The 18893-nt window shown below is 34.8% G+C and overlaps 1 protein-coding gene across 6 annotated transcripts in view; it reads right to left on the bottom strand.

Moving 5' to 3' along the window:
• Positions 1-18893, bottom strand: part of CADM2 (cell adhesion molecule 2) — a 1121146-nt gene that overhangs the window by 11603 nt on the left and 1090650 nt on the right. The window contains exon 10 of one of the 6 annotated variants that reach the window (XM_054551668.2): positions 6608-7095. The exons of the other annotated variants lie outside the window; for them this stretch is intronic. Coding sequence (XP_054407643.1) covers positions 7082-7095 — 14 coding nt within the window. The 3' untranslated portion in view covers positions 6608-7081. Of the gene's footprint in view, positions 1-6607; positions 7096-18893 lie in introns of those variants that run through there. 6 annotated transcript variants of the gene reach the window in all.

Here is an 18893-nt window from a genome sequence, read left to right as displayed (position 1 = left end):
TATTTCTGGATCAATGGTATAAATATTTTGTAAAGGCTTTTGATAAATATTGTCAATGTACATTGCCAAAAAATTGTACAAATTCAACCCCCCCCCCATCAACAGTACCTGAGGGATTCTTTTCTCCATATTGCATTAACATCAAAACATAATTTAAAAAATTTTTGCCATTCTGATGTGGAAAAGTAACATCTAAATTTAAATGTTTTAGATTAATGGAATTACAAGTTAACATAATAATGTCTAAATATTTTCAGCTATTTTAATTCATTACTTTTGAAATGCCTGTCTATGCAATTTGTCCATTTTTCTATTTAAATTTTGCTTTAACAGCTCTCTTTAAAGATTAACAATTTTTAACAAGTTCTCTTTATTTTTCATTTTTGGTATTTTCAGATAGATTAGTCTTACAACTTTATGTAATCAAATCCATTAAATTATTATGTTATGAAACGTGGCTTGTGGGTCATGGACTAAAACACTTTTGCAATAAGATTATATGCATGTAAATCTTTATTCTCATCTAACCCTTTTGTTATTATACCTTAATCCTTCTAAAATGTATTGTGGTCTGTGATTTGAGGCTAAAGTGTTAAAATATAACTTCTGTTATTACAGCCAGCTGTCCCCTACACAATTTCTTTAATTAATAATTTTATGTAACTTACCATAAAATAATTGTCTATATATTTTATATGTTTCTGCACATTCTAGTCTATATGAGTGATCTGTATGCCCAAACTTACACTAGTATTATGGATTTAAAAATCAGTCGAAGGACTTCTAAAAGACACTCCCTATCAAGTTCAGAAAAATTTTGGAAGAATCAAAATATAACAGATTATTTATTGGGATTTATAAATTTATAAATACATTTTGTTTTATATAGTGTATTATCCAGAATCAGCATGAGTCTTTAATAATTCAAACATTCAGTGTCTTTTAGTAAGTTGTGTAGTTTTCTGGTATTGGATCATATGTTTGCATTAATGTTATTTTCTGTTCTTAAACAAAATTTTTAATCATTGAAAATGTTTAAATATTAAGACATTAAAAATATTCAAAGCTGTTGTTATTATTATTGAGACATAGCCTTGCTCTGTAGCCCAGGCTGGAGTGCAGTGGTGCGATCTTGACTCACTGCAACCTACACCTCCTGGGTTCAAGTGATTCTCCTGCCTCAGCCTCCCGAGCAGCTGGGAATACAGACGCGCACCACCACGCCCGGCTAATTTCTGTATTTCCAGTAGAGATGGGGTTTCACCGTATTGGTGAGTCTGGTCTTGAACTCCTGACCTCATGATCCGCCTGCCTTAGCCTCCAAAAGTGCTGGGATTACAGGCGTGAGTCACCGCACCCGGCCGTTATTATTTTTTAATTAAATTGTATGCTTTCTGTATTAGTCTGTTTTCATGCTGCTAAGAAAGCCATACCTGTGGACTGGGTAATTTATAAGGAAAAAGAGGTTTAAGGGACTCAGAGATCCTGTCTCAAAAATAAATAAATAAATAATCTTTACATATCCTTGAATTTTCTTTTCTCATTTTTAATCTTAGTATTGGGATGACTTGAACAAAGACTCTCTGTTCTGATGCTGATGGTATTTCCTGCTCATTCTTAATGCTGTAGATCAATTCAGGTACAGCTATCTTTGCAACAGAAATATGAATTATATGACATCTGTACCTAGTGAATGGAATGGAGGTAGTGTCTTAGGATATAGGTCACTATTAGGGAATGGTTTCGTTGATTTATTTAATTTTTTTTGCGTGTAATCTTCATTCTTGCAGTAGAATCTCAGATTATATATGTAAGCCATTTTCCCTTTCCCTTTTTTTTGACATTAAAACGATTTGACCTGTTAAAATTTGTTGTAGATCAATTTAAATTTATCATGTTCATTATTGTTTTCAGTTTGTTTCAGATACATTCAGAGATAGATTAACATAACTTTTGAAGAAATTAATTTATAACACATATTTATTTGATCCTATTCATTCTTATAATCTGTAAAGGAAATACTTCAACTTTCATCTTTCATTTCATTGACAAAGTAAATCAACATATTTTCATAGGATTTTAGGGTTTTAAAGATAATATGGATATTAAAAAAGTTACTTTATATGTCTACAAGTGTATTTTTTTAAAAGTAATATTTTTGGCTATGCTTTTTTTTAATCCCCATAACTGTTAGAACTAAGAGTCTCTCCTTAAGTTTTTATTCTTAGCAACTAAAACAAATGTTTGGGATTGAGGATAAGTATTACCTGAATGATGCAGGAAGAGTACATAATTTAAATGGCTACATTTCAATGGAAATTTCTCATATTTCCTCTCACATCTACCTCCTATTTCATAGCAATAAAAGATGAAGTAAAGCCTTCTGAAATTTCTTAACAGAGAGCTATGTCTACATTGTTATTCAGATAAATACATCATGTATTGTTAAAGATCATTTTCCATTCTCAAGCATTAGCCCATGATCTGTTGGCATTAGCCTGTTACTGTCGCAGTAAATTTCAGGAGATGTGATAATACATTAGTAATCTCTTTTACCTGACAATGCAAAAAACACAAAAGATATTGCAAACATAAAACTTTCTGAACTTAACAACTTTCATTTAGAGTTATTTGATGCTTAGTAAAGACTCCAAAGAGAAAATTACATCAAATTATAATACCTAAGGTCAGTAATTTTAAATATTTACAAGAGTGAAAAATAACACTAATTTATAGTTTTATTTAAAATCTTAATATGGAGAAATCCTAAGTTATGTAATTCTATCTCTGAAATCATTGCTGGGGTTTCTATCAAGGGTCTGGTCTATCGTGTTTTCTGTTCTTAAAATACAAGGTACAAACTCAAATATGAAGAATTTCTGGCCTTTTAAGATAACAGTATGTAGAAAATATGAATGCAAATAGCTTTTCATTCTAGTGTTGGAATTTTTTTTTTTTTTTGAGACGGAGTCTTGCTCTGTCACCCAGGTTGAAGTGCAGGGGTGCAATCTCAGCTCTCTGCAACCTCCGCCTCCTGGGTTCAAGCTATTCTCCTGCCTCAGCCTCCCAAATAGCTGAGATTATAGACGTGCGTCACCATGCCAGGCTAATTTTGGTATTTTTAGTGGAGACAGGGTTTCACCATGTTGACCAGGCTGGTCTTGAACTCCTGACCTCAGGTGATCCACCGGCTTAGGCCTCCCAAAGTGCTAGGATTACAGGTGTGAGCCACTGCATCCGACCATGTAAAATTTGTTTATAAACAATACTTTATGAAGTTATTATATTTGATTTTCAGTTATAAATATAATGGTAGGAAATAATTAAAATTTAAATCATTTTATTTAAAATATTTTAAAATTAAGTTCCAAGGACATTTTTATACAAAGAAAGTGATTATTATTCAATTGTTATTATATATTAAAATAAATATGTTTTCAAAGTCAAATTTTGATTAACAGAAAACTCAGTGAAAATTTTTCAAGTGGAAGACACTGCTTATAAACTCTAGATTTACAAATTGTTTACACCAAGTCTTAAACCATTTACTGCTATCTGTGTGACTTCTCATCTTTAGAATGTGAATACTTATTTCCCAGCATTGTCAGTGACTAAATGTATCAATACTCTTAAATGGCTTAGAAGAATGTCTGACACAAAGGAAGCACTATCCAAATGTTAGCTTTATGAGGGGAAAAAAAAAAAGAGAGTTGTAAAGTATAAGCTGCCATGTGGAAAAATATAGGTTTCCTTTTTCAGCCTTTTAAAAGAATCATTCAGGACTTTTAATTTACTCCATGTGAAAACTGTGAACCATTCTAAGTGTCTATTTGAAAGATTAGGGAAAATATTAATACAGAAAGATTTGTATAACATGAGATTAGATGGAAAAAGTATCTGGTGGCAGTCTGATGGGTGAGGATTAAATAAGAGAATAATTTGTTGAGTATTTAATCTGTGTCAGGCTCTATGTAATACATTGCAATTTTATTCAATGTATGTAAAGTGTGTACTCAGAAAAATCATAGTTATCTCGAAACAGCTTGCTTAAACTAGTTTTGAAATATCTTGGAAAAGCTTTAAAATTAACTATGGAAGTCAGTTTTTAATATGGCTAAGATGACTCCTATTTTGGGAACAAGAGCTGGTTGAGGTCATTTATAGCATTTTATTTTTCCGCATAGTCTGTATTCTTTTTTTTTTTTCTATTACGATGGAGAATCCAATGCCCATCCGTGCTAAATAATCTCCTGTTATTTATGCTTCTTCATCCTGTAAGACATACTTCTTTCCCTCTGGGCATGCAAATTCCAAACAACAGTGATCAGTCTCTCTGTGTCAATTACCCTTGAATTATTTAATCCAGGAGTTTACCCCTCCAGATTAATTCACTTGTTTAAGTTTTATCTTCCCCCAAAGATATAAGTTTTCTTGAAGATAAAGGTTGTTTCTTACACTTGTAATATAGCTGTAACAGCACTTTTACACAGTTCTTAAAGCTAAGCAAATTGAGTGAATGAATAATATTAAATTCTTATGCTAAATTCCAAACAGAGATTGTTTTTTATATGCCAATTTGCTGTGCTGAGCAATGGATCACTGCCCCTTCATAATACTAAATTATAATAAAACTGTTACTATCAAGTATAAATGACTCATCCAGATATGTACTTAATTACTGCTTTTTATAATTTGATTCTAACATTAAATTAGAATTTTTTCCATGTACTTAAGGGCCCACTTTCCCCTATTTAAAAAGAATAATTCTTCAGAAAGAGGGGCACTATGGTACAACATTAGAAACAGTTATACATAATTTATGGGAAAAAATAAACTGTTCTTAGCAAAGTCCCTGGAGAGAAATGCATCACTGCACTTACTCAAGGGCCATCTATTGTGTCCTAATTTTATGTACAATTACTGTTTCTGACAAAAACGCTTAAGTATACTATCTAAGAGATAGAAAACATGAAAATATATAATTCTTCATATTTGTGCAGTGATTTACACATAGTTTTAACTATACATAATACGTGTAGAAACTTTATGAGTTTTAAATTAAGGCTACATCATACAACAGATTTTCAATGATGGGTTAAAGCAAACCCAAGCAAACACAAAACTTAATCTTTCCCCTCAGAATGTATTTAGTGTAACATAAATTTGTTTTCCCATGAAGCTAATAAAAAACAAATGGCCCCACATGTTTATATCTGTAAGAGTACATAAGTTTCCTCTTCACAACGTTTTGGGCCATACTAATTATAAAATCACCATTTTCTTTGTTTTAGTTTGGTTTGTTTTTAGTGTTCCAGGGCTGTTTAGCTTAGAGATACAATCAGTTTACAAAATGTTTCAGTAAGTGCAATGTGATTATCAGGAGTGCAGAAGGAAAGTGTTGCCACTCCGTGCACTAATTTCATGCACTGGACTGCAGCTTCCCTCCTGGGAAGATTGTCCCCTTTCGTGATCTGATCTGCTCATCCTTTCTTCATTATTTACAGACATCCTAGTTATTTCACAATTTTATTAATCTATATTTATACATGATCAATAATGTGCTGGGCACAAATAAAATATGTCATTGAAAAAGATACCCTGTTTGTTCTTGAGAACAAAAATTAAATGGAAAATGTATCTGAACATGGTATTTCTATTTTTGGAAAAAGTAGGTTCTAGCATAGTTCTCTTCCTTTCAGTGATCTTTTTTGCTGGTGAATGCAGGCTAGTATTTCCTTGACTATTTCAAGTGAGGAAATTTTTTAGCTCTGAAGAATTTGAACAACTCCAGAGAGGACTCTCAACCAGCAGAGCAGTGCAGCTATTAGAACTAAGGGTCCTTCACAAAATGCTTCACCTCCTTTCTCACTGACATTCATAAAGTGAGAAAACTTTCCATGAGGACATTACCTGTGTGATAACAGGAGGGAGGTGAAAGAAAAGGATGTTTTTTAAGGCTATCTAGGTGATCAAATGGAAAATAAAATAAGTTTTTGGATTGCTATGGATTACCATGGGGCCATTTGCTGCTGAGAAAAGTCAGCTAAGTTATCCACTGGGCACATAAAGTAGAGTCTAATTTTCCTTCATAAAATAGTAGTCTCTTTTTTAAGCTCAGAGATCTCAAATAGTATTTCACTCTAGTTTCCATGTGACCAGTGTAGAGTTTCAGTTTCTCTGTCTATAACTGAGAATATGTACCTGCTCTGCTTTTCTCAAAACAGTCATTGTTAAAAAATCAGTTTATAATGAATCTGCTAAGGTCTGAATGTTTGTGTCCCTCCAAAATTCATGTGTTGAACTCTTAATCACCAATGTGATGATATTAGGAGGTGGAACCTTTGGAAGGTGATTAGGTCGTGAGAGTTCTTCCCTCATTAATGGAATTAGTGCCCTAAAATAAAAAAAAAATTAGCCAGGCATGGTGGCATGCCCTTGTAATCCCAGCTACTCAGGAGGCTGAGGCAGGAGTATCTCTGGAACCCAGGAGGCAGAGTTTGCAGTGAGCTGAGATCACGCTACTGCATTCCAGCCTGGGCGACAGAGCAAGAATCCCTCTAAAAAAAAAAAAAAAAAAAAAAAAAAAAAAGAGGGGGTGCCCAGAGAGTTGCATTGCTTTGCCCCTTTCACCGTGTGAGTACACAGAGAATACACTATGAACCAAAAAGCAGGCCCTCACCAGACACTGAATCTGCCTGCATGTTGATACCATAATTCTCAGCATCCAGAACTGTGAGAAATAAATTTCTATTGTTTATAAACTACCCAATTGGTGGTATTTTGTTATAGGAGACCAAATGGACTAAGACAGAACATGTGCATATGTCACATCTAAAAGGTGTTCAATAAATATGCAAATAAAACAATGAACTTCATAAGGTTAGACATCGTACAACAAGCCTGCATTTTCTAGTTTGGGGTTGCTTTTATCAGAAAAAAATATATACTAAAATTCATTTCACAGTGCCTAGTTTATTTTATGTGATCTGTATAAATTGCTGTTTTTTATTCTGTTGCTTCATATCTTTCTCTCTTGGAGCTGTTCTGTCTTCAATGTCAACAATACCAAACTCTTCACACATCACTGTTCTTTGTCTACACACATAAAATAAATAAATAGGAACAATCATTAAGAAAAAAAATAAATGACTTCAATATGACATTGCCATATATCTATTTTGGCGATGTATTCTGTGAAAATCTAAAAAGGTAAATTAAGGTATGTTTAAGCAGAATGGAGGTTAAATATATTATATGCAATTATTTTTGCCTAAGAGTAAAATATAAGTGTAAACACATTTCTTCTTAAGCTGAACTAAAAAAAAAAAAAGGACACATGACTTGATTATAATTAAATTAAGCATGCTTTCAGAGGAAACAACAAAAATAGTATAGATTAATTTTTTAAATACTTAGTATAATAAAGAATAAATATTTGCCAATGAGATCATTTATAGACTCCACATTATTCTAAAATTTCAGGCTGTACCAATTGATTGTGATGTTTATCCATGTGCAGAAATACATCTGATGGAAAAATAAACGCTTAAATGGGGAAGAAACATCACCTATTAGAAACATATTAATTTTTATGAGGCAATACACTAGACACACAATACTATTTCTACTAAAATATATTTTTAAATAAGTCAGTTCTAAAATGTATATAATAACACTAGTCACTATAGTCAAATCAATTCTGTTATATATTTTTTGAATTGATTATTCTGGTGATAATTATAAGTTATATTAACTATGTTCATGAGTTTTAACAACCACTATAAATGATAACTGAACCAGTTCCTCAGTTATAATAATGAATATATGTCTTTTCCATATATCATTAAAAAGGATCATCATATACCAGTGGAAAAGGATTATGCTTTTTTTACACATTAAAATATTAACCTTAAATAGATGTTTTCCAACTACTTTTTCATCTACTAAGTTATGTTCAAATAGAAAGTAACTCAATCACTCCCATCTTACTGTTACTGGTCCTTTATACACTAGCTATATGACCAATATGTTACTTACTTAACCTCCCTCTACCTTAGTTTTCACATCTATTAAACAGGATAATAATAGTAGGTGACACATAAAATTCTTGTGCATATCAGAACAAATAATATATACAAAAGTTTTAGTGCAATACTTGTCCCATAAAATATAATAGTTAATATTTATTAAAAACATTATTCTTATTACTTTATTAAATTTATTAAATAAGTATAAACTCATTTGAACCACAAATCAGTCTTGCAACATAGTTACTATTTTCATACCAAATTTAGATTTTTTAGTAAATATTTATCATTATGTTATTGTCCAAGCTCCTAACTGCAAAACTGAACCTGACTCAAGCTGAATTAGACCAGCATAAGAGAGTTTTCATAAGGGAAAGTTGCTATCGAGAGGATAGACCATGATTACTGTGTGTTAAAAAGTAATTGTTTGGCTTATGGATGCCTGAACACATGTTCTTGTGAACAACTTTCCCAAATTGCAGAGAAGATTCCTTTCCTGAGATTCTTTGTTCTCTGTGCTGTGTTCTCTCTTGAAACTATTCCACGAGGACATTGGAAGAAAAGAGTCAAAGACCAAACATCACTGGGTTTCTTCTGCATCTCCCAATCCAGAATCTATTTTCCAAAATGACCGAGAGTATAAATGGCAGATAAGTTTTTGGCAAGTATACACGCAAAAAATGCATTTAGACCCAAAAGGTAATGTAGAAAATAAGTTTAGAGTTCAAATGTTTGACTTACAAGGAAAATCCAGTCTCTTAATGTAATTGATAGGACATAATAAAAAATGCACTAGGATATTTCAAATATTGTATTACAGAAACCAACTGAGAATGTCACTTAATTTTGGATCTGTTAAGTACATTAATTTACTCCACTATAGGAAGAATTTTGGAAGAAGTTTTTATCAAACTTATTGGTTTCTTATAACATGAATTCAGAAGAAAATACTGGTATAAAACTTCAGTGTAATTAACCCTTGGAGATTTGGCTATTTATATAAGCTATTTATTTAATATCTATCAAGAGCTGCTATGACCTTATTATCATTAAGAATGTAGTGATCAGATAGTCATGGATCTAGACACTGATGTAATGACAGAAATAGTTGTGTGCGTGTTTGTGAGTATAAAATACACTTTAGTTTTCCAAAAAGAAAGAAAAAGAAAGTTTGTAAGAAACATACTATGCTTAAATTACAACAGTGCTTTTTAATTAAGCATACAGAAAATTTGCATACTCTATGAATTAATAGATTGTGATTTTTTACATGTGAGAAATCAGTATGCAAAATGCAGCTAACTAAGCCTATAACAAAATCTTCAGAAGAAATTTACTTAAATATTAATCAGTGGCAAATATGACTATAAAATAATTCTGCCCTTGCAAGTTAATATGAAGTATAATTATATGTAAAATTTTGTCCTACATCATTGTTACAAAGCACTGGACTTAAATTCTTGTTACGCATAAAATATAATTATTCATTTTAACAATTATTGCACAGAACCTTACAGGCCAAGCATACCAATGAAAAGACTTAACTGAAAGCTCTAAGATGCATTCACTACAGTCATTTCAACTGTGCTGAAGAAAAATTTAAATGGCAACCTTAAAATATCTGTATTTTATATTCCACACTATATGTTATAATAATAAAAGTAAAATTTTAAAACTTTTCAAAGTCGTACCTAATACTTAAGAATGTACCAGAATTTTAATGATAGAACCCTATAGCCTTCCTCTACTTAAGGAATACAAATACAATTTACAGGTACAGACTGTGTCTTTCATAGATATCATTAAATATATAACCTAAAATAAATCATATTTTCATTACAGTTGAAAACTTCATGCAGTTATAATCATTCTTCTAAATTAGTGTAATTGTTTATGTTTCTATAACAAATTGTGTTTATTTAATTCTCTTCTTTTTTTTCTCCTACCTTCAAATAAATCCATTTTTTCCTTTTTTCTAGAATTTGTCATTCACCAAGGGTTCGAACTGTCTTACAAAGTAACACAAGAAAATAACAAATAACAAAGTTTTTTTTTGAAAGTTACTGATATAATTTAGATCTGTGTCCCCACCAAATATCATGTCAAATTGTAATTCCCAGTGTTGGAGGCAGGGCATGACAGGAGGTGACTGGATTGTGGGAGTGGTTTCTCATGAATGGTTTAGCACTATCTCCTTGGTGCTGTTTTAATGATAGTGAGTGAGTGAGTTCTCCTGAGATCTGATTGTTTCAAAGTGTGTAGCACGTCCCTGGGCTCTCTCTTCCTCCTGCTCCTGCCATGTGAAGTTCTGTCTCCCCCTTCACCTTCCACCATAATTGTAAGTTACCTGGGCTTCCTCCCCTGCAGAAGCCCGCAGATGCCAGGATCATGCTTCCTGTACAGCCTGTGGAACTGTGAGCCAATTTTCTTTATAAATTACCCAGTCTCAGGTATTTATAGCAATGCTAGAACAGACGAATACAGAAAATTGGTACCAAGGAGTAAGACATTTCTATAGAATACCTAAAAATGTGGAAGCAACTTTGGAACTTGGTAATAGGCGAGGTTGGAAAAGCTTGGAGGGCTCAGAAGAAGACAAGAAGATGAGTGGAAATTTGGAACTTCCTATAGACTTGTTGAATGGTTGTGACCAAAATGCTGATAGTGATATGGACAATGAACTCCAGGCTGAGGAAGTCTCAGATACAGATAAAGAACTTACTGGGAACTGGAGCAAAGGTCACGTTAGTTACGTGTTAGCAAAGAAACTGGCTGCATTGAGTCCCTTCCCTAGGGATCCATGGAACTTTGAACTTGAGAGTGTTGATGTAAGGTATCTGGCAGAATAAATGTCTAAGTAGCAAAGCATTCAAGATTTGATCTGGCTGCTTCTAACATACTATCTCATATGTGTAAGCCAAGAAAGGATGAATAACTGCAATTCATATTTAAAAAGAAAGCAGACTATATAAGCTTGGAATATTTGCAACCTGGCCATATGGTAGAAAAAAAAAGTCCATTTTTAGGTGAGGAATTAAAGCAGGCTGCAGAAATTTGCATAAGTAAAAAGCCAAGATAATGTGGAAAACCCAAGACAATAGGGAAAAGGCCTTGAAGGCATTTCAGAGACCTTTGCAGCAGGCCCTCCATGACAGGTGGCTTCGTTCTGTCCTCCTAGGTTTCTGGGCCAGGCCCAGGGCCCAACTACTCTGTGCAGCCTTGGAACACTGCTCCTTGCATCTCAGCCACTCCACCTCTAATTGTGACTCAAATGGGACCAGCTATGGCTTGGGTCACTGATTCAGAGGGTGCAAGCCTTAAGCCTTGGTGGTTTCCATGTGTTAAGCCTGTGGGTGCACAGAGGGCAAGATTTGAGGCTTGGGAGTTTTCACCTAGATTCCAGAGGATGTATGGAAAAGCCTGGATGTCTAGGCAGAAGCCTGCTTCAGTGGCCAACCCATAATGAAGAATCCCTACTAGGGCAGTGCAAAGTGGGAAATGAGAGGCTGGAGCCCCCACACAGAGTCCCCACTGGGGCACTGCCTAGTGGAGCTCTGGGAGTAGAGTCACTGTCCTCCAGACCCCAGAATGGTAGATCCACTGACAGCTTGTACTGTGTGCCTGGAAAAGCTTCAGGCACTCAACACCAGCCCATAGGAGCAGCCATAGGGACTGAACTCTGCAAAGTCACAGGAATGGAGCTGCTCAAGGCCTTAGTAGCCCACCTCTCAAACCAGTGTGCCCTGGATGTGAGACATGGAGTCAAAGGAGATTATTTTGAAGCTTTAAGATTTAATGACTGCCCTGCTCGGTTTCCAAATTGCCTGGGGCCTGTAGCCCCTTTCTTTTGGCTGATTTCTCCCTTTTGGAATGGGAGTATTTACCCAACACCTGTACCCCTGTTGTATCTTGAGAGTAACAAACGTGTTTTTGATTTTACAGGCTCATAGGCAGAAGAGACTTGCCTAGTCCCAGATGAGACTTTGAACTTTGGAGTTAATGGTGGAATAAGTTACAAGTTTGGGGGACTTCTGGAAAAGCATGATTGTATTTTGCAATGTGAGAGGGACGTATTTGTAGGGTCAGGCACAGAATGATGTGGTATGGATCTGTGTCCCCACCAAATTTCATGTTGGATTGTAACCCCAAGAATTAAAAATGGGGCATGATGGGAGGCGATTAGATTATGGGAGCAGCTTCTCATGAATGGTTTAGCACCATCCCTTTGATGCTGTTCTCATAATAGTGAGTGAGTTCTCATGAGATCTGGTTGTTTAAAAGTGTGTAGCACCGACCCTCACCTTCCTCCTTCCCCCTTTGCCTTCTGCTATGATTTAAGTTTTCTGATGCCTGTCCCCCATCCCAGAAGCTGAGCAGATGCCAGCATCACATTTCTTGTACAGCCCACGGAACGGTGAGCCAAATAAACCCCTTTTCATTATAAATTACCCAGTCTTGGCCGGGCACGGTGGCTCACGCCTGTAATCCCAGCACTTTGGAAGGCCGAGGAGGTCAGGAGATCGAGACCATCCTGGCTAACACGGTGAAACCCCGTCTCTACTAAAAATCCAAAATATTAGCCGGGCCTGGTGGCGGGAGCCTGTAGTCCCAGCTACTCGGGAGGCTGAGGCAGGAGAATGGCGTGAACCCGGGAGGCGGAGCTTGCAGTGAGCCAAGATCGCGCCACTGCACTCCAGCCTGGGCGACAGAGCGACACTCTGTCTCAAAAAAAAATAAAATAAAATAAATTACCCAGTCTTAAGTCTTTCTGTATAGCAATGTGAGAATGGACTAACACAGTCACATTCTAAAGCAACAGCTCAGTTAGAATCAGAAGTGTTAATATCTGGTTCTCTATTTTGTTCACTGAATCATAACTGTTTTTAACTTTGCATATGGAAGACATTTTAATCACTACATTACGTGAAAGGTTTTTGTTATAAATACAAAACAGGAAAAAACAAGGGTACAACAATTCTTTACTAAAGAAAAATTTTAAAATATACCTTTTTTTGGAAAAGACTTGCCATAAAAATGGGACACTGATTATGAATCCTAGTTTTAATTGTCTTTTATAGTTAGAGGCCTTGTTTTATTTTCTGTAAAATGTTGCCTTTGTTGATCACCTATCTTATAAAATTTACTGTGAAAATGAAATGGGATCTTATGTAGAATATTCTTAGTAGGGCATCCAGCAGAATAGATGTTCAATATGTGCTTTCCTTGTTTGTACAATGTAAACTTATTTGAGATAACAGTAGTTATGTCAATGGAAACAGAGAAGTAACCAAGCTTAAGAGCATTGTTAATGGAAATAGGGGAGATAACCACAGGATAGCTGTAGTATATATCATATTGGCTTAGTGTAATAAATAAATTATTGATAGGATTATTTTATGGTTTTTAATTAGCATTTAAATTTTAATAGGATTTAATTTAATAGCCTTTTAATTTAATTTAATGAAATAAAATTCTATGCAAGTTTATTAGGACAACAGTAATAGCCATTAATATCATTTTGATCAAGCAATAAAATTGTGGAAGTCATTTCAGAGTATGTATGTGATTCACCTGAATATTTCTCATTAGTTATACATCATATATTAATAGCAATCTATTGTTATTCTTTGGTAATAAACTTAATTCATATTTTTCTCCTATAAAACATCAAAAATCTATCAGAAAATGATATATTTTCTGTGACCACTTTCAAAAGGCTATACATATACATATACACAAGTATATACATGTACAAATCTTTAAACAAATACATATATATTCGTTTTTCTAACTTTGAAAATAAAATAACATAATCATAATGCACATTTTTGAATATTAAAAAAGTAACATTTCGTTGATGTCTTCCGTTACACCCATCCTCCAAAGATAAATAAGCTCCATCTACCTTAACAGGTATATTATTTTAATGTTTTTTATACATATTAATACTGGTCATCTTTGATACATGTTTTTGTAGTAAGTAAAAACATCATAGTTCAAAAGTTAGAATGTAAACATTCAACATTAAAGTTTTGCTAACTCACATTTTCCTAAATGTAACATTTTGAAAGGTGATCTTTGTGGTATCTTCCTCTTCCTATCACTAATGCAAAGAAAACCCCATGTATATTAACATCTGCTAAGTTTAAATGTAGAAGTTGTCTAAGACCCCAGGTTTGGCACTAGAAATGTGAGAGTATTTCACTTCAATGTGCCTTTGTTGGTGTTTTGGTTAATTTTACTTTGTGAGATATTGGCCATAAAATTTATATTCTACTTTACTCACACACCACTCATAGGAGGAAGCCATTCTGGAGTAGCATGAATGAAAAATAGTACAAACAATATTTTGGACAGAGCAGGAGCTTCTTACTCCTCTTACACACGTTAACTAAGCTTTTACTTTACTTCACTTTCTTGAGGCACAAAGTGACTTGTAGCTCTACTCTAATCTAGGCAGTGATAGATGTAAATTCTAGCCAGAGGGTCACGACTAAATCAGTTTGCAACTGACAAACTCATTTCCTGACTTCTCTGGAGACGTTAATAAGGCCTTGAATCAAAGGTCCACTGTAATTACCATGTGTATTTCAGATTAAATAAATATGATAAAAGCTTCCATCTGGCTCTTGATCAAACATGTGGGGAGATGTTGATTTCCAGTGGCATATTGCAATATGTCTATTGTAACTGTCCCCAATGCCTTCCCGTAAATTACTTCCATTTGGGATTGCTTGAGTTAAACAGACAGAAATATTACTCACTTCTTAAGTGCTGCCCAATGGGAGTTTGTGAGAAGTAGTCTAATCTTATACTTGTTAAGAAAGACATTAAGAAATAATAGAGCTATGTTTATTTTACTAAACGACAATTGTGCTCAAACTATTTGAAGAAGTGAACTTAATTTCATAGCTGCCTAGAACTTGCTTTTGATGATGGAAGTTTACATCTAAAGGGATTGCAAATTACAATACTAGATAAATGTTTGCTTGTATTATAGAATACCCAAATTTTGATAAATGAATGGAGTCTGGAAATTTACTTCAGCAAACATCAATAGCATTCCAAGAACACTGAGAACTAAGCAAATTTTTTTGTCAAAAATTTAACAGATGTTGTGTCAGTTACTGTCATCATCAACATATTTATGTTTTAAAAGAAAAAGCTAACACTCACTTCTAATTAAAACACTAATAAGCACTATGAGGGGGGGTTGGGGATGTTTAAGATGGAGGAAAAATAAAGCCAATAAAACCAATGACATTCGCCTAAAAGGAAGAATGCACAGCCCAGTCCTATTGTCCATGCTGATAATGTCCCCAGGGATAGTTTAGGACTCAGGATTTCTCAGTCTTGGCCCTACTGACATTTCTTGAGCTTGGTGATTTTTTACTGTGCGGTGCTGCCCTGTTCCTTGTAGGATGTTTAACAACATCCTTGGTCTCTACCCACTAGATACCAGTACTCCAGCCCTCAAGTGATTACAATAAAAATTGTCCCCAGACATTGCCACATGTCTCTTGGGGGCCAAATCTCTGACTGTCCAGAAGCAATCATCTAGGCAAATATGCTTAAAAGGGGCAGAGTCTATGGAGAATGAGAAGGATAATATGGTAGATTATCAACTTTTAAGATCCAAATCACTTAATGTGTGTAAAATGGCATATATAGATACTATGTGTTTTTAAAATGAATGATTACAATTAAAATACTACTAAATTTTAGAAAAATGTTTATAAACGGCACATGTAAACAAAATATTCAAACTGGAAGCATGTAAGAAGCTAAATGAAAAAATACAAACATAATTTAGGTTAACTAGGTATATAAAATACAGCACGTTATGGTATCAAACTGGCTTCTTACTAACTTTAATAGTCCTTAAATTTTTATTGAACTTCTCTGAATTCAGCTAAATTTTGTTCAATCTCAGTTCAGTATTGAACTGAGCTACATTCTTTGCATCAAACTGGACTTTGTGGAAGAAAATGAGGCTGGAAAGAATGTCATAATTGTTAAAAATGAGGCTAGGCTAAGATTTTCTGTTAGAATCTGACATTGTCACTTTCAAGCTGTGACAGAGGACAAAAAAGAGTCTGCTGTCCCTGAGACTTCTTAAGTGTAAAATGAGAATGATAATGGTATTTATCGTACAGGGTTACTGTGAAGATTTAATAGACTGGCCTATATAAAGGGCTTAACACAGTGACCAGCACATTAGAAGAACGGTGTTTGTATTAGTGTTGTTATTGTTATTATTATTATTATTGGGGAGAAAATGCAAAATAAAAGTCTTGAGCTAAAAAACAACATGGAGAAAAGAATTTCACTTAGACATATCAAAAAAGAAAGTCTAAGAAAATGTTTATTTTCTGATAGATGGGTGGAAACAGCTAAAAACAAGTTCTGAAACAATGGGAGAAGGGCAGTTTAAAGGAACATCTGCTTATGTGGTTCAATTTCACAGCACATGGTAACATATTTCAGGGTAGTTGAGAATTAGATTCTGAGTGCATTTATCAACTCTTTTCAGTAACTGAGTCCCTGGGAAGTGGAACAGAACCAATGTAATGCCTGCCTTTATAAAAGAGGAAGAAAAGGGATGATCCTAGAAATTATAGGCCCATCTGATTACCTTCAAGTTCCAGGAAGACTGATAGAACAAATCAGCCATTCAATTTAAATCACCAAGAAAAGCACAGAAGCTCAATGACAGTTCCTATGGTAACAGGTACATTTGCTGTACCTATATATTTGCTTACACTATCCTATTTTTTATTATTATTATACTTTAAGTTTTAGGGTACATGGGCAGAAGGTGCAGGTTAGTTACACATGTATATATGTGCCATGTTGGTGTGCTGCACCCATGAAATCGTCATTTAACATTAGGTATATCTTCTAATGCTATCCCTCCCCCTCCCCCCACCCCACAACAGGCCCCGGTGTGTGATGTTCCCCTTCCTGTGTCCATGTGTTCTCATTGTTCAATTCCCACCTATGAGTGAGAACATACAGTGTTTGGTTTTTTGTCCTTGACATAGTTTGCTGAGAATGATGGTTTCGAGCTTCATCATGTCCCTACAAAGGACATGAACTCATCATTTTTTATGGCTGCATAGTATTCCATGGTGTATCTGTGCCATATTTTCTTAATCCAGTCTATCATTGTTGGACGTTTGGGTTGGTTCCAAGTCTTTGCTATTGTGAATAGTGCCGCAATAAACATACGTGTGCATGTGTCTTTACAGCAGCATGATTTATAATCCTTTGGGTATATACCCAGTAATGGGATGGCTGGGTCAAACGGTATTTCTAGTTCTAGATCCCTGAGGAATCGTCACACTGACTTCCACAATGCTTGAACTAGTTTATAGTCCCAGCAACAGTGTAAAAGTGTTCCTATTTCTCCACATCTTCTCTAGCACCTGTTGTTTCCTGACTTTTTAATGATCGCCATTCTAACTGGTGTGAGATGGTATCTCGTTGTGGTTTGGATTTGCATCTCTGATAGCCAGTGACGATGAGCATATTTTCATGTGTCTTTTGGCTGCATAAATGTCTTCTTTTGAGAAGTGTCTGTTCATATCCTTTGCCCACTTGTTGATGGGGTTGTTTGTTTTTTCTTGTAAATTTGTTGGAGTTCATTGTAGATTCTGGATATTAGCCCTTTGTCAGATGAGTAGATTGCAAAAATTTTCTCCCATTCTGTGGGTTGCCTGTTCACTCCGATGGTAGTTTCTTTTGCTGTGCAGAAGCTCTTTAGTTTAATTAGATCCCATTTGTCAATTTTGGCTTTTGTTGCCATTGCTTTTGGTGTTTTAGACATGAAGTCCTTGCCCATGCCTATGTCCTGAATGGTATTGCCTAGGTTTTCTTCTAGGGTTTTTATGGTTTTAGGTCTAACATTTAAGTCTTTAATCCATCTTGAATTAATTTTTGTATAAGGTGTAAAGAAGGGATCAAATTTCAGCTTTCTACATATGGCTAGCCAGTTTTCCCAGCACCATTTATTAAATAGGGAATCCCTTCCCCATTGCTTGTTTTTCTCAGGTTTGTCAAAGATCAGACAGTTGTAGACATGCAGCATTATTTCTGAGGGCTCTGTTCTGTTCCATTGATCTATATCTCTGTTTTGGTACCAGTACCATGCTGTTTTGGTTACTGTAGCCTTGCAGTATAGTTTGAAGTCAGGTAGCGTGATGCCTGCAGCTTTGTTCTTTTGGCTTAGGATTGACTTGGCAAGGTGGGCTCTTTTTTGGTTCCACACGAATTTCCAAGTAGTATTTTCCAATTCTGTGAAGAAAGTCATTGGTAGCTTGATGGCGATGGCACTGAATCTACAAATTACCTTGGGCAGTATGGCCATTTTCACGATATTGATTCTTCCTACCCATGAGCATGGAATGTTTTTCCATTTGTTTGTATCCTCTTTTTTGAGCAGTGGTTTGTAGTTCTCCTTGAAGAGTTCCTTCACGTCCCTTGTAAGTTGGATTCGTAGGTATTTTATTCTCTTTGAAGCAATTGTGAATGGGAGTTCCCTCATGATTTGGCTCTCTGTTTTTCTCTTATTGGCGTATAAGAATGCTTGTGATTTTTGTACATTGATTTTGTATCCTGAGACTTTGCTGAAGTTGCCTATCAGCTTAAGGAGATTTGGGGCTGAGACGATGGGGTTTTCTAGATATACTATCATGTCATCTGCAAACAGGGACAATTTGAGTTCCTCTTTTCCTAATTGAATATCCTTTATTTCCTTCTCCTGGCTGATTGCCCTGGCCAGAACTTCCAACACTATGTTGAATAGGAGTGGTGAGAGAGGGCATCCCTGTCTTGTGCCAGTTTTCAAAGGAATGCTTCCAGTTT

This window comes from Pongo abelii, chromosome 2 (genome assembly GCF_028885655.2).
Source record: "Pongo abelii isolate AG06213 chromosome 2, NHGRI_mPonAbe1-v2.0_pri, whole genome shotgun sequence".
NCBI classification, from domain to species: Eukaryota; Metazoa; Chordata; class Mammalia; order Primates; family Hominidae; genus Pongo; species Pongo abelii.
The sequence above is the reverse complement of the archived record's forward strand: the minus strand, read 5'-3'. Positions and strand labels throughout refer to the sequence as shown.